At 52.7% G+C, this 18,215-nt stretch overlaps 7 protein-coding genes across 7 annotated transcripts; 5 read left to right on the forward strand and 2 right to left on the reverse strand.

Moving 5' to 3' along the window:
- Positions 1–1,359: 1,359 nt before the first annotated feature.
- On the forward strand, positions 1,360–2,517 carry C7974DRAFT_133569 (ankyrin repeat-containing domain protein). The gene has a single exon (XM_046135426.1). The coding sequence runs from the start codon at positions 1,463–1,465 to the stop codon at positions 2,432–2,434; it is 972 nt and encodes a 323-aa protein (XP_046000549.1). The 5' UTR covers positions 1,360–1,462; the 3' UTR covers positions 2,435–2,517.
- On the reverse strand, positions 2,518–4,023 carry C7974DRAFT_133568 (glycoside hydrolase superfamily). The gene is made up of 3 exons (XM_046135425.1): positions 3,681–4,023; positions 2,785–3,628; positions 2,518–2,735 (listed from the first exon to the last, which is right to left on the reverse strand). Exons 1-3 carry the CDS (start codon positions 3,963–3,965, stop codon positions 2,602–2,604), a joined length of 1,263 nt encoding a protein of 420 aa, XP_046000550.1. The 5' UTR covers positions 3,966–4,023; the 3' UTR covers positions 2,518–2,601.
- A 561-nt stretch (positions 4,024–4,584) lies between these two features.
- Positions 4,585–5,561, forward strand: C7974DRAFT_373750 (uncharacterized protein; the record flags this gene model as incomplete). The annotated part of the gene is made up of 3 exons (XM_046140118.1): positions 4,585–4,789; positions 5,052–5,292; positions 5,366–5,561. The coding sequence occupies 3 exons, from the start codon at positions 4,585–4,587 to the stop codon at positions 5,559–5,561; spliced, it is 642 nt and encodes a 213-aa protein (XP_046000551.1).
- Positions 5,562–7,312: 1,751 nt separating this feature from the next.
- C7974DRAFT_388709 (uncharacterized protein) lies at positions 7,313–8,922 on the forward strand. Its single transcript, XM_046141301.1, has one exon. It carries the CDS (start codon positions 7,584–7,586, stop codon positions 8,469–8,471), a length of 888 nt encoding a protein of 295 aa, XP_046000552.1. The 5' UTR covers positions 7,313–7,583; the 3' UTR covers positions 8,472–8,922.
- Positions 8,923–12,393: 3,471 nt separating this feature from the next.
- C7974DRAFT_133588 (uncharacterized protein) lies at positions 12,394–13,206 on the reverse strand. The gene is made up of 2 exons (XM_046135427.1): positions 12,971–13,206; positions 12,394–12,916 (listed from the first exon to the last, which is right to left on the reverse strand). The coding sequence occupies exons 1-2, from the start codon at positions 13,044–13,046 to the stop codon at positions 12,633–12,635; spliced, it is 360 nt and encodes a 119-aa protein (XP_046000553.1). The 5' UTR covers positions 13,047–13,206; the 3' UTR covers positions 12,394–12,632.
- A 306-nt stretch (positions 13,207–13,512) lies between these two features.
- C7974DRAFT_133646 (mediator complex, subunit Med18) lies at positions 13,513–14,904 on the forward strand. Its single transcript, XM_046135428.1, has 2 exons — positions 13,513–14,128; positions 14,175–14,904. The coding sequence occupies exons 1-2, from the start codon at positions 13,665–13,667 to the stop codon at positions 14,566–14,568; spliced, it is 858 nt and encodes a 285-aa protein (XP_046000554.1). The 5' UTR covers positions 13,513–13,664; the 3' UTR covers positions 14,569–14,904.
- Positions 14,905–17,434, forward strand: C7974DRAFT_133647 (polynucleotide kinase 3 phosphatase-domain-containing protein). Its single transcript, XM_046135429.1, has 10 exons — positions 14,905–15,325; positions 15,376–15,536; positions 15,593–15,705; positions 15,769–16,098; positions 16,160–16,296; positions 16,372–16,508; positions 16,590–16,650; positions 16,721–16,869; positions 17,042–17,158; positions 17,216–17,434. Exons 1-10 carry the CDS (start codon positions 15,241–15,243, stop codon positions 17,264–17,266), a joined length of 1,341 nt encoding a protein of 446 aa, XP_046000555.1. The 5' UTR covers positions 14,905–15,240; the 3' UTR covers positions 17,267–17,434.
- The last annotated feature ends 781 nt before the right edge of the window (positions 17,435–18,215 follow it).

Raw genomic sequence — 18,215 nt, forward strand, 5'->3', positions numbered from 1 at the left:
AGGTGCGATGAAGTGCGCACTTAAACTAGCAAGGGCCCTGACCTGCATATCCGTTGCTTTACGGTTGGACTGCGGCGACCATCGTCTCTCATGACGACTCGAGGATCCTGCGGGAGAACCAGCCAATGACGAGCGCGAAGCTGAGAACTTTCGATGGCGATCATGGACTGCAGGTGGCTCTCGGCTGCATAAGATCAACATCTGCATCGGCAGATACTACATTGCTGTGGATTTGAGTCAGAAGGGAGCAATTGTATGGTGCAGCTGCGTGTTCAGGCGCCCATGTGCTGCAACTTGTCAGCCAGTCATTCGGGTGTGGCTGCAGCCGCATCTCGCATCTTTTCGCACTTCGTCGCACTTCGTCATCGCACGTTGCTCAGCCTCGTTTGAATGCCCTGCACCACTTGCTAACCCATCGGAGCTCGAAGTACAATAGAGACTCGCTTGCTAGGTTTGGTTGAGTGCCACTTTCCTGACACGTCCTGGCTATGGAGTTCGACAACTCTGCTGTTCACGCTTACAACCTTACAATCGACGCCGGCTTCCAGAGGCTACAGCAGCAAAACGAAGCAGCACAAATCGAAGCGCAGCTTGGAGACCGGCTATTTTCTAGCTTCTATCATCAGCCAGCTTATACCGGATTGCAATTCCATCGGCAAGAATATGAAAGTTATCCTCATTTGGATATCGAGCTCGGTATCGATGCCACACAGGTTGACGAAAACTGGAACACAAGTCAAGAAAGAAAGAGGTCCCGCGGATCACTCAGTCTCACCAAGTGTTCCAAATGCAGGTCTGACAAAGTAAAAGTAAGTACTCCCAAGCTCCTTCAAGCACTCGTTATTTGCACAGAAGCTGCAAAATCGACATGTCATGTTGGTTGCAAGATTTGGCAGATACTCAGAGCCAACACCCGTGATCTACTATTCAGGTCCAACTCTGCATCATCACACTGGTGTGCGGACGGCTTGTGACACTATGTTGGCTTCGTGAAGAGACATAACAACCAACTAAGTCTGCCACTTACTAACGCTAACAGTGTTTGCCGAGAAACCGAGTCTGGCCATTCAAATGCGAGAGATGCATCAAGAAAGGGCTGCCGTGCTCGCGAGGCACAAAAGCTACGCGAAGAAGCAAGTATACAGCTGCCAAAGCGGACCTGATTCCTGCATATAAGAACGGTCCAAACCAAGTATTGGCTGCTGGGCAGGTGACATTAACTGACTGGTATGTCCGGACTTTATTATTAGTTCCCATGTTGGGCTTTTCGAGATTTCCTTCGTCTGATGTGCTGGACGTGAGCTAGCTACTTGATCGGCACTCTTTGTCTTCACTTCTGTATCACCAGTGGGGACGGCATGAGCCTGGCATTCTTTTTGGTAGGCGCATCAAAACACCTGTGTGCTAACCTTCCTTTACAAGGACCTCACTATTGAGCCACTACCAAGATCTGAGAATCGGTATGCACAAGCTCCAGTATCTACAAAACGAAATTGGTGATCACTTCTTCAACCGAAGAGATTTTGGAGCTTGCGGTAGCGGTGTCGAGCAGTATAGAGTAGACGTGGATTTGGTACGCACAACATTGATGAAGAGCGCTTTGCGTCTTCCACAAGCTCACATGTCAGCCGCTATATCAGCGTTACTCTCTCGCGAGGAACCTTTTGAGCTTGAGGTACAAGATCAAGTCTGCTGTTCGCTTTGTGAGGGCGCACGCGCTCCCAAGGAACTCACAGAGCAAGGGCAGACTCATAAGAAACTCCAGGCTTGTCGCAAGCGATTGCAGTCCCATAGAAGCTTTCTCATGCACGAACATCACTCCGTCCGTGTCGAGTCCGAAGAACAGAGGTACGAAGAACTCACAGAGACGTTCGTCGACGAAACACTCGACGTCCTTGCAAAGTTCCCAGACCTTTCAGAGTATCGAGAGAAACCATCTCTTCGATATAAAGTGATAACACCACTCCATCAGTTTGACGAGATGACGTACTGGAACCTGGCGGGAAGTGACTTCGATGACTGCCTGGGTCGCACCCAACTACATCGCCTGCTGGATCAGACGCATCCTTCGGACATAGACGACGACTGGATTTTACTCGAAGTACTTAGAACCAGAGCAGACGAAGGCCAAAACACGCAAGACATACTGGGTAGGTCGCTACTGCACGTAGCGTGCCAGAAAGACTGGGAGAGAGGAGTCCGTCTCTTGCTACAAGAGGGTGCAAGTCCGGGTGTGATTACAGTCTACGGTAGTCTACCCCTCCATTACGCAGCAGCTCAGGGCTCGGTGAGCATCTGTAAACTGCTCCTCCAACACGAAAATGAGTTTGATATCGAGGCAAAGGATTGTGCGGGAAAGACCGCAAAACATTATGCACAGCTTTGGGGTCACCGAGATGTCTCTGATTTACTTGCTGAATTTCTTCCCAAATGAGGCTCATCTATATCTGCAAGGACTTTTCTATCAGGGTAGCGAAGTACTTTTTACTCTGGAGGTTCATATTCAAAAGTACGTAAATGTATATACCTTCGCCTACATAGTATTCTGTCTTACACTATCACTGTCCATGACTGATTACCAGCCTTCCACGGATGCTCCGACTAGCAGTAAGCCACATCAGAATCCTCGCTTTTGATAACGCCCTGCCTGATCAAGTCCACATAGCTCCAGTACTCCCTCTGAGTTCCCTCTCCATCAACAGCAGTCGTCGCATACGACACCGCGGTCCAGAAAGCTACAGTCGTCAGCATCGCCATCTCACACGAGTGAAAAACAGTACTTACTCCCGCCGCTCAGATACTCGCCCCACGCGTACCTCTGGGTGTTGAACACCTCTTCACGTCCATCGAACTTGTTATTAAACCGCGTCTGCAGCGACCACTCGCCGACGAAATTGGGGAACTTGGTCTGCGTCGCGATAAACTGCGCCTGGCCGCAGACAGCAGGCGTGAGGTAGTTGGCATACACCCCGGCAGCAGCGAAGTAGTAGACGTGCGGACTAATCACGACGTTATCAGTAGCGGCGAAGTACGGCGCCCAGAATTCGGTGCCCTTGAAGCAGTCCTGGACGATCAGCGGAATGCCCCTGTTGACGGCCTTGATGCGGTCCAGCACGCCGGCGAGGTACCGGGCGATCCAGGCTGCGCCTTTGTCGGTGAGGCCGGCCGCGGTGCCGAAGCCGACGAGGTTCGTGTCCGAGGCCTCGTTCAGCGGGGAGATGGAGAACTTGTCCAGCCCGAGGGGCGACGCTTGGATGTAGTCCAGGATGCGGTCGACGGCCTGCCAGGAGTAGATCAGGTTCGTCTCGTTGAAGAACCATCCGTCGTGCCCAAAGGCCTCGCCGATGTCGAGCGAGTTCACGCCGCCGGGGAGAGAGTGCAGGCCGATGATGATGTGCATGTTGTAGCGCTTGACGGCGTACGAGACAATGCGGTCCATGAACTGGACTTGGTAGCCCGAGTGAAGCTCCGAGCCGGGCACCTCGACCCACGCTGCGTACGTGGTTGGGATGCGCAGCGTGTTGACGCCGACGCTGGCAAGGTCGTCTATGGTGGTGTAGTTCAGGAAACTGGCGTAACGTGACTCGAAAATGGGACCGCACCTTTGGCCAAGGAGCTGACAGAGGGACTTTGAATGATTAGTCTTGATAAATCGTATGTGAGGAGATGCAAGTACGCACCCACTCATCTATGACACTGTCGCCGCCAACCTCGGACCACCAGATGGGATCGTGAGTGCGCTCCTTCTCGAGCCAGCTTCCGAGGTTCACACCATTGGCCTTGTATGTCCTCCAGTCGATGAACCCGCCATCGATATTGTAAGGATTGGATGGCAACGGATCGTAAGAGGAGGGGTTTGTATATGGATATCCACTTGGGTTTCCTTGTGCCGTTTCTGGATATGTCTGGGGTCGACCAAAAGCAAGGCCGGCTAGAAGAGCGTATACAATCACTTTGCAGGCCATAGTGACGACAAAACGAGGGTTGGTAATAAGAAAATAGACACTTCAGACTGAAGAGGCTGATCGAGTATTGTGGACGTCCTTTTGTATTGACAGCCGAGACCATACAGTACAAGCTCCGGGTCTTGACTAACGTCTGTTGATGCTTCTCATGTGTTCGATCCCTGGAATGTGAGTATTGGGATGGGCTGCAGGTGGTTGGTAACCTTTACACCCCTTACGAGCCTTGGTTGTTCATGACGTGTCGGACCATTGTGTGCCAGACTTCAACTTTTCAGAATCATCTCAGACTGATTCGCACCAGCAAGGGATGCAGCACAATACCCACCTCCACGAGGCTACCTATGGAGCGTAATCTGTGAACAAACTCGGCCCTTTTGTAACCCCACGCTCTCATTAAGCCCAATCATGCATTTGTTGCAAATCCCATTGTTGCAATTCCCACCTTGAGGCACCTGGGCGATGGAAAAGGACTGGTAAGTCGTGCATAGGTGTGCGGACTTCACTCCGACGGACATTGTACCTCCAATATCACAACCTGGGTCGTTGCTAGGGTTACTCACCAAGTAGAAGCCCAGAAGGGTGCATTAATAGTGTATAGCCATCATTTACGTTGTAGAGAATGTCACTAGGGTTGAACCTGGTCGAGCGTGCTCTCATAGCTGCATTTCTCCAGTGCCCGATGATTTCATCCAGGTGTCAGCGGCAGGAATGCAGTCCTGTTAAGGTTGATGATGTCGCCATAATCTATAAAGCCCAGGTTTACCTTTGTTGGAAATCCTTCTCCTGCTGTAGGCTTGGGAATGGGTTTGATATTGCCAAAGGAGGTGTGTTGCAGTCACCCGTGGAAATGAACTTATTGAAAAGCGCCCAGGATGATTAGCAAACAGTGAATGTTGTTCTCGGAAAAGTTGTACGGCAGTTCTGGAGTTGTTCATCAGCATACAGAAGTTCACTGACTGCCGTGGAAGATTTGTCAAACATGGGTGATGAAATCGACCAGACGTCTCGCAAATGCGGACATCGCAGAGATGGCGAATGGCTCTGGACACTTTGGTAGTGCTAAGTGCCTTTGCATGCAATGTTAAGAGACTGATGCACAGAACACGTCGACGGCGGGGCAAACTGCTGCAGCTGTTCGACCGAATGTACAGCCGCCGGCAGCACTAAGAGAATCGTACTTGATGCGAGAGCATTTCCCTGGCTTTGAGGATCAGCAATACGAGAGACATGATACGACTTTCATTGGTGAGAATCCCGAAGGATTCGGGTTACCTCCACGGTCCCGCGTGCTGGCGTGCACTTTGGATCTTGTGCCTAATCCCGACAGGTGAATGGAGGTGTTTCTGGATGCCGAGTCGCGTCGATGCTGCTAATGTTGCTCTACCACACCGAACATTTAGGTCCCATAGTATCCCAGCTCGTACAACCTTCCTAGAAATCCCGCCTGCACGCAAGATATCCGAGGCATTTTACGGTGTCGTGTACACGGGACGGGTACTTGCTCGCTCGCTCGCAGATCTCGGTGTGATCGACGAAGGAGCCACATGCTGGCGGCAGATCCAATCTGCATCGAACCTCACGTGGCCGCATGTGTAGTTCTAATGTGCAACAGGCCGACTGTGTAACGGTATCCGTGTTTTCACGAGTGACTTCGGTGAAGTGACGTTGTCCAGAGGGTGAGCGTGTCTGCGGTCAAAGATGTCGGCCACCCCACAAGCCGATGCAGTCTGACAGCCGTCTTGCTCGTATATGCAAATGCCGACATCCTCCATGGCAGTAGCGGCAGGTGTCGGGGAGGTTGAGAGTGGAATGCAAGATGACTGGCAGAGCGGCGTGCCGCTGCCTTGTACCGAACCATGGGACAGGACCAGTCCAGCGACTAAACGTCTAGAACTGTGTTCTACGACATTGCCCTCTTTCGCCGGGGTGAGCACATGGCCAGGCGCTCTTCATGTTTGCTTTTACCCCACCTGAAGGTTCACACTGCCGTGCAGTCATGTTGACGTGCTCGAGTCGGCCGCACAAAATTCTAGCTCCGCAGCGAGAGAGTGCGCGGCCTCGAAGCGAGTGACATTAACGCAACCAAGAAATTTCTGACTCTGCCCAGAACAACAGCAATGCGCTCATCTGCAGCCACGATAGGCTCAACGTCACGAGTGTGGAGATGGATAGCTATCGGACTGCCGGTATCGATAAGTGGATAATAAGCAGCAAACTCTGAGCATCGCTGCCGCGCGGAAGCCAGCCGCTGCCAGTAGGAAAACGCCCAACGTGCAGCAGACCCACAAGTAATTTCCTGCGCATGGTGACCGGATGTGGTGATGCGTTCAGAGAGTCCAGAAACCTGTGGAGATGCGGAACAGTGGGTTGACTCGACAAGCGAACGAGTCGCAGTGAGACAGCGACCAAAGTGTTGTCACATTGACGCTCACGTCGCTGCCCTACAGGCCCTACAGGCGCTACGTTGCAAATCGGCGCACAGCAGGTTTTGAGCAGCGGTGGAGCGGCGACAGGACCAATTGGGCGCCTGTTGAAGCAGACTCTGAAAGCTTGCAGCTCCATGCGGTCTGAGTGGCGGACCGGTTTTCACGATGCGCTGCTTTGGGCCCTCGGCAGCACCCACCTGCTGTTGAGGACGACTCTGCCATATCCACGTGTTTCTTGACGTGTGGTGACATTGCGTGGCGGCCTCGGTGCCTGCCTGTGCTGTGCCTGTGCCTGGGCGTTGCGGCGCAGACTGGCTGATTTTTGGCTTGTTTCGCCGTGCGTTTCGCTGAGCGCGCAGCCATGCCCTGGCAGGGGCTGGCGCAAAAATCGAGCGTTCCTGACGATCAGTGCAGCACGGCGCCGCGATTCGTCGGTTCCTCGGCCGGCAGGCTGCCCCTTGCGGAAACGTGAGACAGGTCAGCTTGTGCGTGCCTGAGAGCTTGACCACATTGAGTGGCGGGCTTGAACGCCCTGGACAGCGCAGTGAGAAGTGAGAAGTCACCTCGCCGTCGCACGTAGCAAAAACAAAGGCCTACTGGGCACGGTCCGAGGATTTCCCCCAGGGTTCTTTGACACGGTAAAGCAGCGCGGACGCGCAGTCTCGAGCACGACGGTGGGTAACGGCGCCAGTGTTGTTGAGTCTGACCAAAGCAGCGCCGTTCCCTCAAAGGCAGCCGGGCCGGGGGCGTGGACGTGCAGCGCGGCCACGTTGATGGGGCGCCCAGTGGCCGGCTAGGCGACATGGGTCCAAGCGGGCGTGAAAGCGAGCGGAGGATGCGAGCGCGCGGTGCGTTGCCAGGGGTCCGAGGTGCTAGGCACGCCAGGCCAGCCCAGTTGCTTTGGCCGCTGCGCAACTCTGCTCTTTCTCCACCCTACACTCTCACTATTTCTTTATAACCCGTCGCTCCCTCTGCCCTGTTCACTCTCTACAGGCTTGAGGTCTAGCACTTGTTCACTTTCACTTTCATTTCCCCACACATTCCTTCACAGAGATATCGCATCTCTAGCGGTCATTACGACACAAACACCAGTCCCTACACCTGAACTGCTAGCCGGTTCACCAACAGCCCTCCTTCCCTCAATTCGCTATCTAGCACACACAGCTTAACCAGCAAATCTACCACCGACAACATGAAGTCCTCCCAGGTTCTTGTTTCCGCCCTCTGCGCCTCCATGGCTGCTGCATTTCCCTTCAAGCGCGACCTCGTCTACAAGACCGAGCTTGTCATTGAGTCCGTCATTGTCTACACCACCGTCTGGGAAGACGACGTCCCTGTCGCCGAGGCCACCACCACCGCTGGAGGCTACTTCTACGAGCAGCCCTCCGAGGTCAAGACCACCCCTGCTGTAGTCTCCACACCTGCCGCCGTCTCTACGCCTGCCTACACTCCCTCTCCCGTCCCGGAGCCCTCAAGCGTCTACACTCCTCCTGTCGAGACTCCCGTCGAGACACCTGCCGCGCCCTCCTCTACTGAGGTCGTTGTCTCTTCTGCTGCGCCTGCTCCCGCGCCCGTTGTTGAGACTTCGTCCGCGCCTGCCCCAGCTGCGCCAACCACCACTGAGGCAGCCTACACTCCCGCTCCCGCTCCTGCCACCTCTGCTGCCCCTGCTGCCACCTCCGCTGCTCCTGCTGCCGCTCCCGCCCAGGAGCAGTCTACCGAGTCCTACGGCTCCTCCAGCACTGGTGAGAGCTTCAGCAGTGTCGACATGACCATCAACCCCGTCGACGGTGCTCTTGGCGCCTGCGGTGAGCCCATGTTGCCTACCGAGCTGACTGTCGCTCTTGCCCAGCCTGCCTGGGGTGCCTCCACCTACGATGTCATGACTGGTAAGGCCACCAACAAGTGGTGCGGACAGAAGATCAGGATCGAGTACAACGGCAAGTCTGTTGATGCTACCATCATGGACATGTGCCCTGGTTGCGCCGGTCATGACATCGATCTCTCTGACGCTACTTGGGATGCCATTGGCATGAAGGAGTGGACTCGCGTCAAGGGTAGCTGGTCCATGATCAACTAAGCGACCACTACTACCTCTCCTTCACCAGTCTTTGACACAGCTAGCTGAAGTGTAGCAAGGCTACACCTATGATCAATATACCCAAGATTCGCTAGCGCAGGCTGGTCAGCGCTTTGCACGACACTTTACGATATGCCTTCCCATGTTTTGCATTAAGCGGATCAATCATCCGGAGTCCAGAAAATTGCCCAATTAGGGCTTGGTTCGGTTCGCTCAGAACGTCGCTTCTCCCGCACAGATCTCATGGTGTATATGAGGGTTTGCTGGTCGTTTGAAGTTGACTGTTTCTTTCACACTTCTTGTCTCTCCTTGACATCATTTATATCTTCTTCGTGTACACATTCTTATCTAGGGTTGGTGCATGGTTTGGATACCCATTCACTTTGGACATTGAGTTTCTGAGGCTCAATTCGCAATCGTTTGATATACAGAAAATGAACAACATTCACAAATTCCCTCGTTTATCTCGTAACCTCGTAACCTCGTAACAAGTATCGTGAAGCCGCGAGTCACATTTCGCCGAAAGAAGCACAGTGACAGCTAATTTCGCCCACAGAGAATTGCGATCGCCCACCTCACCTCCGAGCCTGTGGCAGTGCACGCACGTTCCACATTCCGAAATAAGCTCAGCCGCATCATCACGTCAAGTCACACTGTCCCCAATGTCCGAGCGCTCGTTGACGGGGCACCGACTCACGGTCCTTCATCTGAAAAGCTGAACCCAGGGCATCACGTCATGCACTCCACAGCGTTACGCCAATACATCGAGCTGACTCCAACCCACTGGATCACATCCACAGGATGCCCTTTCTCAGCTCTGCACTGCCTCGTGGCGACTCCCACGCATGTCGTCGCGAATCCCACACATCTCCGGTGCTTTGTTTTTGCTTTGTCACTGGCCTCGCAATTCGAGACACGACTAGACGCGCCGACAAAGAGCCCCGAGTAGACGGTTTCAGGTGCTGAACGTGCTTGGCAGGGGTCCGGCGATGAGATCTGGATGGCGGTTCTTTGTCTGTCTGTCCGCGATGTTTCGAAGGCAGGGTCCTGTCATAGTTTGGTTTGGGCGGCGGAACGGCCTGGATGGCTGCGTGGGAGGCGCAGCGAGGCGGAGCGTCATGCAGGGCGAGTGTGTGCTGGAATGTCACGTGTGATTTGGTCGAGTGTGATGGATCGTTCGTATGCGAGAAGGCGATCATTGGATGCTAGGATGCTTGTCGACTTCGTGTTCCAGGCATATCCTCGGTGTCAGGATAGTTATTTCGAGAAGCTGTTTCCGCTGTGACCACTGGTTCGAACACGAAAGCGCTGATGTCGAGGCAGCCTGGGTAAGAGAATGTACTTCGCGGAGATACGTATCCTGCATGAAGTCTACCACACTTTAATACTCGAGGGGCTTGGTGCACTGCCTAGCTGCTAAGAGGAATGCAAGTCGTGCCTTCCACAGTCCTTCGCGGCATTGGCAGTCACTCAACGTGACAAAGCGTAATACTTCCCTCGGACTATGGCATCATGCTACTATGACTTAGTAGCTGTTCGAGTCTTGCGAGACAGAATCATAACGTTTCTATAGAAGAGACGGCAAAGCTGTGAACATACCTGAGCACTCTTCCGGTTAGTAAGAAGCCTCCTTCTCCCGCAGGTTGTAGATCGTTGTGTGTTATTGACCTTGGTGTTTGACATGTGGTTCAATCGCAATGAAGCAACTTAGTCAAACAAGCGCTGCTATGCGACGCTGACAGAAGCATCGAGACTGTTCTTCCCCAATGATTGAGCATGCAGCTACAACCAAGTCCACATTCCCCTTAACGCGACAGGCTGAACAGTCTTCACGACACTAGATTTTCCTGTCTTGTGTTGTATTCTTTCGTAGTCCGAGGCTCATGATCTTTAACTGTGCAAGGCTTCTCAAGAAAGATCTGAAAGACGCTGCGATAAACAAAGAGATGATGTCTTTAGAAAGCATCACAGTCTTACTCAATGTATTCATGAGTTTCCTTGTAACTTCTTCATCATGTTCATTTGTGATCTGTAGGTCTACCATGATGTGCGATGATTATGATGCGTTGGACATCCGTTGTCGAGTGAGTAAGCTGAAATAGAGTGTAAGGTTTATTGCCGAGGCCTGCCATGTTTGAGTCTATGCAACGAAATATTGATATCAGCAATTCACCTGATGGACATATAGTTACCGTAACAAGCTATAACACCGAGTCGCTCGAGCTGATGCAAGATTCTCAAGGATGTTACCACTGAATCGGGTGGACACAAATGCTGGCACCTAATAGGTGCAAGTATAGAGCTGCCCAGCAGGATTTGGGACGGAGCAGCGGCGGTGTCCTCTCCTGATCATGAAGTTCCCCATATCTCTTGTTGCCGCTACTAGCAAACCCTTTGGCCAGTGTCGATCCAAGGCTATGTCTCGAGCTCGATGGGAGTACGACAACTCTGATATCAGGCGGTAAGCCAGCAAGCATGTGTGCAGGTAAACTTACGGCGATTCGAGTTGCAGTATCGACAAGAATGGTTTGCCCCCTCTTTTTTGTACTGTCAATCGACTGACGCACGTCTCAAGGCTCGCCAGGATCACGGTGGTAACAAGGGCGGGCGCAACATGTCGACAGCAATTTGAACAAATGCACTTAAGAACGACTGAGATGCCACTAACACAGCCGCAAGGCAAGAAGTAAAGGATCAGTAACATGAACAGGAGGCTTTTCTTCTGATGCAGTTACGCTTGACTGGAGGCATTCAGCTGTCATTTAGAAGGCCATTGGCTGTGCTAGAGAAATTCAATCCTCAAAAGTGCCAAAGGCAACTCAGATCTGCCTGGTTGTGGTAAAGTAAACCTCAAATGTTTATCCGAAAAGGAACGACCGCCTTGTGCATACCTAGGTACATATGCAAGACACTGAATGCCGTCGGATTTAGACTGGGATGGAGAGAATACCGAAGACAACGGCGATGTGGTTGATTCAACTAGTTCCAGTGTAAGCGTCATACTAGAGAGTACAAAGTTCTTGGATCAATCGCAGCACCAAGGGCAAATGAGAGATCACGTATTTGGAATGGTGTCCTACATGTCAGCTTGTATGAATTTGGAAAGCGACAATGAAGGGACAAGTCCGCAGTAAGAACGCAAAGGACATCCGGAGGAGCATCGGTCATCCGGAGGAGCACCGGTCCTTGCATCCTTTCGTGACTGACGTATACCGTCGGAGCTAGCTCCTGCCATGCTCGACGTATCACGCAATACTGTCTGGCGGAGCTCCATTGACCGGACTTCACAAGTGTACTGCACAGTCAGCAACCGAACTGAACCCAACCTTCACTGACTCAAATCGGGGTGCCCCACCAGTTGTTCTCGAACATCACGTTGGGTTCAACAACGGCGTTCGATCGCTCACCTCACCTGCCTAATACGGATGTCCGTTGCCAAGCCCACGATTGCAAATTTCTCGCGTGCCAGATGCCCAAGTGTGGATGGCGAAATGCACCAGATGTGGCGTGGGTGCGGCTTTTTAGCTGCGGACACATGTGAAATGGTGTTGACTGATGAGAATTGCAAGCGTGGTGCCACAGGTGCCGGCCGAGCACGTGGGGTTGGTATGCGCTTGTCGGGCGAGTGGGTACGGAGACCGCGCCGACCGCCGCTGCCGTGGTCGGAGTCCGATGTTGGACGTGTCGCGTCGTCTGGCGTGATTGATCATCATGCTACACTGGTGGTCGTGTATACATGACGTTGGCGGCTGGTTGGGTTGTGCCTCGGCATGCTGTGTGCTGACATGATAACACGGGCATATTGGTACAGTTCATGGAAACACATTGATGAATTCCGTAAATTGATAATGTTCGTCATTGTATCGACGTGAACGTCATATGTATGGTGTCGAGTGTGATGGTTCAGCTCGCCATGCAGATAGTCCTCCCAAATCCTAGCCTTTCCTAGCAGTTCCTCATCCCAGATGTCGGTCTTGAAGGGTATAGTACGCAAGCAATTGCAGTAAATCTCGCTTTTGTGTTCAAGTCGTTCGCCTAAGCTCCGCCGTGCTGGAGCACTCATTCTCTCTCGTGGTCCGCCAGCTATCCTGACGCCTGTGACGTATGTATAGTATCGACACATCCTGGCGTGCCGAGTTCATTGCTCATCGTGCTTTTCATCTATGCGAACATGCTAGCACCGCCAGACTCGATGGCATCGATCTCAGCCTGAGACCAAGTCATGCGCTGGAAGCGCGCGGGAAGCTCGGAACGATCGAAGTAGAAGCCCTTGCCCGCCTCAACGGGGCCCAGCGAAGAACCCGGGGTGCTGCCGACGCCGCTGGAGTAGTCCCTGGACTGATTCAGGGGGCCATGCTGCTGTGCCTTCTGGCGGTAGCTGGCGAAGGACTCGGGAAGCGAGTGTGTTGGGGAGGCTGGGTGGGCCTGAGGGGTGTGGTCGATGTCTGCGTAATTCTAATCAGCTATCGGGTCACACACGGGGCTCCATGACGACATACGACTGGGGGTGGTGCGCTTGCCCAAGAAGCGGATCAAGGGCTGGCGGCCAGCCTGGAGGACCTTGGTTGCGTTCATTGTGGGATGGATGTGGTGAGGTTGGTGGGAGCCGAGGTCGGCGGTTGCGGGTACGTGGAGGCTGAGGTCGTGATAATTATAAGGTAATGGGAATGGCAGAAGACACGTAGATCAATGGCAGCAAGACGAGAGATGGAGCGAAGAGAGCGTAGGCAGTGGAGGTGGTGGAGGGGAGCCGGACGTGACGATGGAGCATAAATATTATCCACCGTTGCGGGACGAGTCGCGATGCGCTAAACGCCGAAGACGCCATTTCTCCCACTTTCCGGCCCTCTCCACAGATGCTTGCGCCCGGAGAAGATCGTCTCACAATCGGCTGATATTTGCTGCCGGCCTCGCGCACATTTCTAAGCGATTTTGCACGGCACAGCGCAAAACGGACATCCGCGTTGCGGAGAGCTCCACATTCCTGTGCTGCAGTCTTGCCATTTGGGGCGATTTAGGCCATAGCTCCACGCTGCCGCCGTCCATTTTCACAGGATCTCTGCAAGCGCACCCTCCCCACCAATCGCGTGTCGCCATTCCTTATCAACCCCACGATTTACAACGTGAATTGCATATCGATTGTGTTGGGCCTGAGTGCGGCTCTTTTTCGCCTGCTCCTCCCAAACACACTCGATGCACGAGTTGCTCCTCTACGGCCAGGTGTCAGCCGCACGCCATGATCAAGTTTTGAAGATTCTGGCGGGGGTTGCTGCCATGCAGCCCCGCCGCATACTCCAGCGGCGCATCCTCTACAGGCCTGAGCGTGAGCCCGAAGAGCCTGGTTCTCACTTGCGGCGTGGTGGCACACAGGCAGTTGCTGTCAAGCAGAAGCAACAAGCAACTACGCCAACACAGCTCTACTATACCCAATTAGTGCAGAAGCTCTCAGACGAGGATTTTGGCAAAGGTGACAGTGAAGCAAGTGACACTTTGTCTGCCGACGTGGACTTTGAGGGCGGCGAAGAACCAAAATGGTCGACTCTGTTCGAGGACATACCAGACACTGGCGATAGAGGGGTATCGATACGCTTCACCAACAGCACTGATCTCATTGGAGGCGACCCTCACACCTTCATGGCTACATCAGGGCCTAATTGGTAATACTTCCCTTGCGCCTTGCTGTCACGTCTGACCAGGATGTAGTTTTGTAACCGAGTACTACATTGAGGGACACCGCTTCGTCCACCGCAACGTCGTTATCTTCCTTCATCGAGTGCTTCACGAGCCCGGCGTCCGGAACTTGCAGACGGAGCCAAAAGTCAAGCCCCCAGCGTTTGAAGCCTTGCAGTTACTGGATCAGAGCGGCACGTACATACTTGAGGCAAAAGTGCGCGTACAAGATTTCAAGGACGCATCTGTGCTGGAGTCTGGTGTCGGTGAGCTGAAGGCTTTCCAAACATCAATGAAGGGCTGCGTTGAACTATCACTCCCCGATCGTCTTACCATGGACACAAGGGTCAAGTACAAGCCTCCACCAGGGGTTGTTACGACGGCTCAGGTACAACAAGCGAAGGCTCAAGCGCAGGGGCTTGCTTAGGACCGGGAAGGTAATTCCAAGCATCATCAGCCGGATGCATAGGCTGAGAAGCTGTGCCAAAAAACCGTGTCCAAAGATACCATGTTTAGGCAAAAGTAAAACAGAATTGGAGGAATGGAACACGCCTAGATTCTCCGGATGTTCCTTTCCACTGCATATTCACCTCAATTCACATAGGAAGCAAGTCCAACACGCAGTGATTCGACTATGCAAGGCTGATCACACCCCTGGAAAGTTAGAATGAGAGGTTGTAAATTTTTGTGACAACAAAGTTCTCAGGGACGAACCTTGAAGCTTAATTTACAAGTTATGCAACATCGCCGTCGTCTAGAACCCCTCTTTACATACTTGATCTCGATCGCCTATCAGGTCTGGAGTTGGAATGTGCAGTGCCTAAGAAGGTGAACGCAGTGACGAAGTTGATGTTACAGCTGCAATGCTGAGTTGAAGAGAACATGCCAGAGACATAATCGCAATGTCCCAGTCTTCTGATACCTGGGTACGTACCTGCGGCGTTGCGAAAAGAGCACGTGCTAGCGCGAAAGCGCGTCTCGTGTCAAAGGCGTACCTGCTAGAAAGCAGCCTTGTCTAGGACAGCAAACTACGCACCCACAACAGCGAGATCTACTTCCGCAACAAACCCTTGAGCTGAAAAGCGACTGAAGTTTAGACATGTCCGATAGTAGGAAAAGATCAAAAGCCAACGATAAAGACGTCTCGCCTCCCGCAAAAAGGCGGCAACAATCACATACGACCAGTAAGCTGCAATGCTACAACACTTGCCGGTGATGTTGACACGCAACGCAGATAAAGCAGTTGCCAGTTTCTTCACTCCTGCGTCCAAAAAAGAGCCGGAAAAAATGACCTGGAGAATCGTGAAGAACAGTCTCCTTATCGGGCGACAAAACACTGTGACTGCAGTTCAAGCATCCAGGTCGCCAAGACGCAGAATAGCCGCTTTTGACTTCGTACGCCATACGAGAACCTCGGTGAGTATGCAAGTGTACTAATGGTCATATCATAGGACTCAACTTTAGTAACAACTGCATCTGGAAAGAGATTTGGCCGCGATGCCAGCGATTGGAAATGGTGGCACAGCAGCGTTCCAGGAAAGCTCAGGCAACTCCACGAGGAAGGGTAAGACACGACATGAAGTGTCTGCACGCCATAACGCTTGTACTGATTCGACATATCCAATAGATACCTTCTTGCGATAATAAGCAACCAAGGTGGTATCAGCCTCAAGCCAGATCCGAAGACAGTCAAGTCAGACCAGAAACGATTGGCAGATTTCAAGAGCAAGGTCTCAGCGGTCTTCAGCCAGCTAGACCTACCAGTCTCTTTGTATGCCGCCACGGGTCGCGATGAATACCGCAAACCGCGTGTTGGGATGTGGCGAGAACTGTTGGAAGACTATGATCTTGAGGATGTGGAGTCTGTTGATCTCGAGGAATCCTTCTTTGTTGGCGACGCTGGTGGGCGCGAGGCTGTGAGCGGCACATCTGTGAAGGACCACTCATGTGTTGACAGGTATGCTGCAACCTTCAGAGTGTGCAAGAAGGCAAGGAAGTATGATGCTAAAATACACCAGGGATTTTGCATCCAACATCGGATTGCCGTTCCAGACACCAGAGGAGTATTTCCTGCACGAACCCTCGCAGCCATTTGTGAGGGGCTTCGAGCCAGCCACATTCGTGAATCCGCCGGCTGAGAGCTCAACATCTGCAAGTATGTTGATTGATCAGCAGCCACATAGAATGAGTTGCTATGAACAAACAGGTCTAGACACTGACTTCAGCGCAGATCCTATCATTACGAAGACTGACGTCCCGGATATTATTCTTCTTGTCGGCAGCCCTGGCGCTGGCAAGTCATCATTCTATTGGAAGCATCTGCAGCCACTGGGATACATCCGAGTAAACCAAGACATTCTTAAGACTGTAAGTACTCGGGTATCGGTTGCGCGCATGACGGCACGTGCTGTACCACCTCACGGCACATTGAGTAACATCTTGAAACAGCGCGAGAAATGCGTGAAAGCCGCCACGGCGCTCATCGACGAAGGAAAACATGTGGTGGTTGGTACGTTGCTTCGGCACCCCGCCTTGTCAACGCGACTCTGCATGTCAACATTAATATTAAGAGCTTCTAGACAATACCAATGCCGATCAAGATGTACGTGCCGTATGGGTAAATCTTGCGAAGAAATACTCAATGCCAATTCGCTGCGTACTCTTTACAGCATCGGCTAAGCTGTGCGAACACAACGACACTTATCGGGCATTGAATCTCGGTTCAGAAGTAGGTTTCCCAACACCAGCCTCTAGCCCAGGTACCGGCTCAATGTGCCTGCCTCATGAAGTTACTCTAGCACGCGACAAAACGCCAGCTAGCGTCAACGGCGTTGCGGAGAGTAATCCCTGGACTTCCATCGGTGCTCAATTGCGAACTATTGATGGCTAACTGCCTTTAGACCAATCCCGAGAACAGGATCATGCTGCCGAAACTTGCGTTCACGAGCTTCGCGTCAAGATACCGTGCGCCAATGTTGGAGGAGGGCTTCGGGGAGATTATTAAGATAGATTTCGAGGTGAGTACAGAAACCCATCGTGATGGTGTGGTGCATACAAGTGCTAACCGAGCAAAGTTCACTGGTTCCGATGCCCAGAAGATTTTATGGAGCAAGTACTGGATATAAGTGGGGAAAGAAGGTTCCACGTAGAAACTCAATGCTAGGATAATCCTGATGTCAGAATAATTCCTGGTGCAAGCGCTGACGACGACTCGCTGCGCCTGGTGTTATTGCATCAGTTCGAAATCGCCAATTGGTCTTCATTTGCTGCAGGGCAATACGAAGCTGCAAACGAGAATGTAGGGCATGGTCGAAGCGAGCTCACGCTTCAGTAATCCCGAGGCACCGAACAGGCCGGTTATTTGGACATTCACACATGGCAGATCCACGTTTACTGGTCTGCAATGCATGCAATGCAGTTGAGCCATACAGATCAGCCCGAGCTGAAGTAGCTAGTTATAGATGTCAATACGATCGAACACAAGGTTACTGCGTAAGCTGGCAGTCCGACGAGAATATCCACAGATGTCTATGCGACATGTCATTGCAGTGAATACAGTTGCCAAGGGACGCCCGGTGATACTTCCGTTATCGATAGCAAAGCGATTCATTCTCCACCTGCGTTTTGTAGGATCGGCGAGAGCTAAGTCCACATTGCATGTTCGAGACCGCAAGATGCAAGAAGCCGTCTGTTCCATCCTCGGGAGATCTCGTCCGGCACTGTCATCGTGAACACAAACAGCTACCCATCACATATCGTTCACCGGTGGTCGGTTGAAAATCACATGGTCGTGATGTCACGAAGTACCTAGGTGTCAGATGCTTTGCCAGGTTGAGGTCGAAAAAGGGGTGTGGTCGAGCACATGCTCACCGGCTGAACGTATGCAAGTTGAGCGTTGCGGATGGGCAAACGGTGTTCTCCCGCCCGCCTTTGCATAACAGGGCAGGCAGTTGCCGTGCCGCGGTCGCTCGATCAGGGTAGCCAGGGAACGAAGTCCGTTGGAGCGCTGTAAAAAGGCCGGACGATGGCCGACTTGTGACCGGCCCGACACGGCCAGGTGGCTTGTCGTCATGA

This window comes from Boeremia exigua (genome assembly GCF_020726555.1).
Source record: "Boeremia exigua strain MPI-SDFR-AT-0100 chromosome Unknown C7974scaffold_3, whole genome shotgun sequence".
In the NCBI taxonomy this organism is placed as follows: Eukaryota; Fungi; Ascomycota; class Dothideomycetes; order Pleosporales; family Didymellaceae; genus Boeremia; species Boeremia exigua.